General features: G+C 46.4%; 1 protein-coding gene across 1 annotated transcript in view; it reads right to left on the bottom strand.

The window, feature by feature from the left end:
• LOC102024639 (keratin-associated protein 9-1-like) overlaps positions 1 to 1,492 on the bottom strand; it is a 19,068-nt gene that overhangs the window by 17,060 nt on the left and 516 nt on the right. The window contains exon 2 of the mRNA XM_013519129.1: positions 1,456 to 1,492. Coding sequence (XP_013374583.1) covers positions 1,456 to 1,492 — 37 coding nt within the window. The remainder of the gene's footprint in view (positions 1 to 1,455) is intronic.

Below are 1,492 nucleotides of genomic sequence, written 5' to 3'. Positions count from 1 at the left end.
TTTTTTTTTTTTTTTTTTTTGGTTTTTCTCCGGTACCGGGAACCGAACTCATGACCTTGCGCTTTACCTCTTTTTCTTTAGTCTTTGCTGTGTACTCATTTGGGAGATTGAGGACCTGATCAGCCCACAATAACTAAGGGGTATTATTAACCCGAGGACAACACCTAACTGTATTTCAGGAGATGGGGAGAGTTGGGAAACCTTGTTCGCTGGCTGGGGTGTAAAATGTTGCAGCAAATATGACAAACAGTATGCAGGTGTCTCAAAAAGTTAAAAATGGAAATGTTGTATGGTACAACAGCTCCGCTTCTGGATATTTATGGGAAAGAATTGAAATTAGCATCCTGAAGAGATAATAGCGTTGCCCTATGCATAGCAGCACTATTAATGATATGTAAGATGCAGAAGCTGTTGGGGTATCTATCCATAAATGAACGAGGAAGAAAATGTGGTTCAGACATACAATGGAACGGTATTCAGCTTTAAAAGAAGTAAATGGGTCTGTTGTGACACATGGAGGGACCTTGAGGGTATTATGATAAGTGAAATAAGCCAATCACAGAAAGACCAGTGCTATATTTTCCCAGTCACCGGGGTATACAAAACACTCAGATTCAGAGAGGCAGAGGGGGAGGTTGGCTTCCAGGGGCTGTGGGTAGGCAGAGGGTGGGGGAGGCAGGGAGTTGTGAATCAGTGGGTACTGAATTTCAGTTCTGCAAGGAGAATAACTTCTTGAGATCTGCTGTTCACCACTGTGCCCCACTGTACACTTAGAAATCTAAAGCATATACATTTCACGTCAAGTGATCTTGCCACAATCAAAAGGAGACAGACAACGTGCAGCGAATAATGGTGCAGCATTTATTGAGAATTTGTGAAGGCTACATACTCTAGGGCGACAACTCAAGGGATGGAGAAAGGAGAAAGAATAAATGCAGGCGCACAGCACACATTGCAAAAGAGTGATGATTGATCAGTTGTGTAAATGTTTGACTTCATGAAGAAGAGTTTTCCTAGGTTATTCAGGGAATGAGGTAAAGATCTTGGCTTCAGGATTTAAGTCAAGACCAGAACTGTATGCCAAGATCTGTGAAGCTGGCAAGAGACCTGCAGGACCTAAAGGAGAAGAGGAAGAGGGTGGCAATCTGCCTCAAAGTCATCACCAGTTCCCGCACCAGCGGATGAGGAATGGATTTCCTCCTGACAGTATGATGGCTGTCACAAAGGCAGGGAGTGATTTGTGTGGAAATGGCATGGCGGTTTCTAGAATTTGGCTGTGCAGTTGATGGTCCTTTGGGGGAGATGATCAGCAGCTGCAGGGCTGGCAGCAGCTGGATCCGTAGCTCTCAGGGAGGCCGCTGCACAGGCGGACGCATGTGGGGTAGTAGCAGGTTCTGGTGCTGTACACGGGTCCAGAGCAGGCTGGCTGGCTGTAAGTGGTCAGGCCACAGCTGGGCTGGCAGCAGCTGGACTGACAGCAGCTGGGCTGGCA

This window comes from Chinchilla lanigera, unplaced genomic scaffold (genome assembly GCF_000276665.1).
Source record: "Chinchilla lanigera isolate Chin_1 unplaced genomic scaffold, ChiLan1.0 scaffold00050, whole genome shotgun sequence".
Lineage (NCBI taxonomy): Eukaryota > Metazoa > Chordata > Mammalia > Rodentia > Chinchillidae > Chinchilla > Chinchilla lanigera.
The sequence above is the reverse complement of the archived record's forward strand: the minus strand, read 5'-3'. Positions and strand labels throughout refer to the sequence as shown.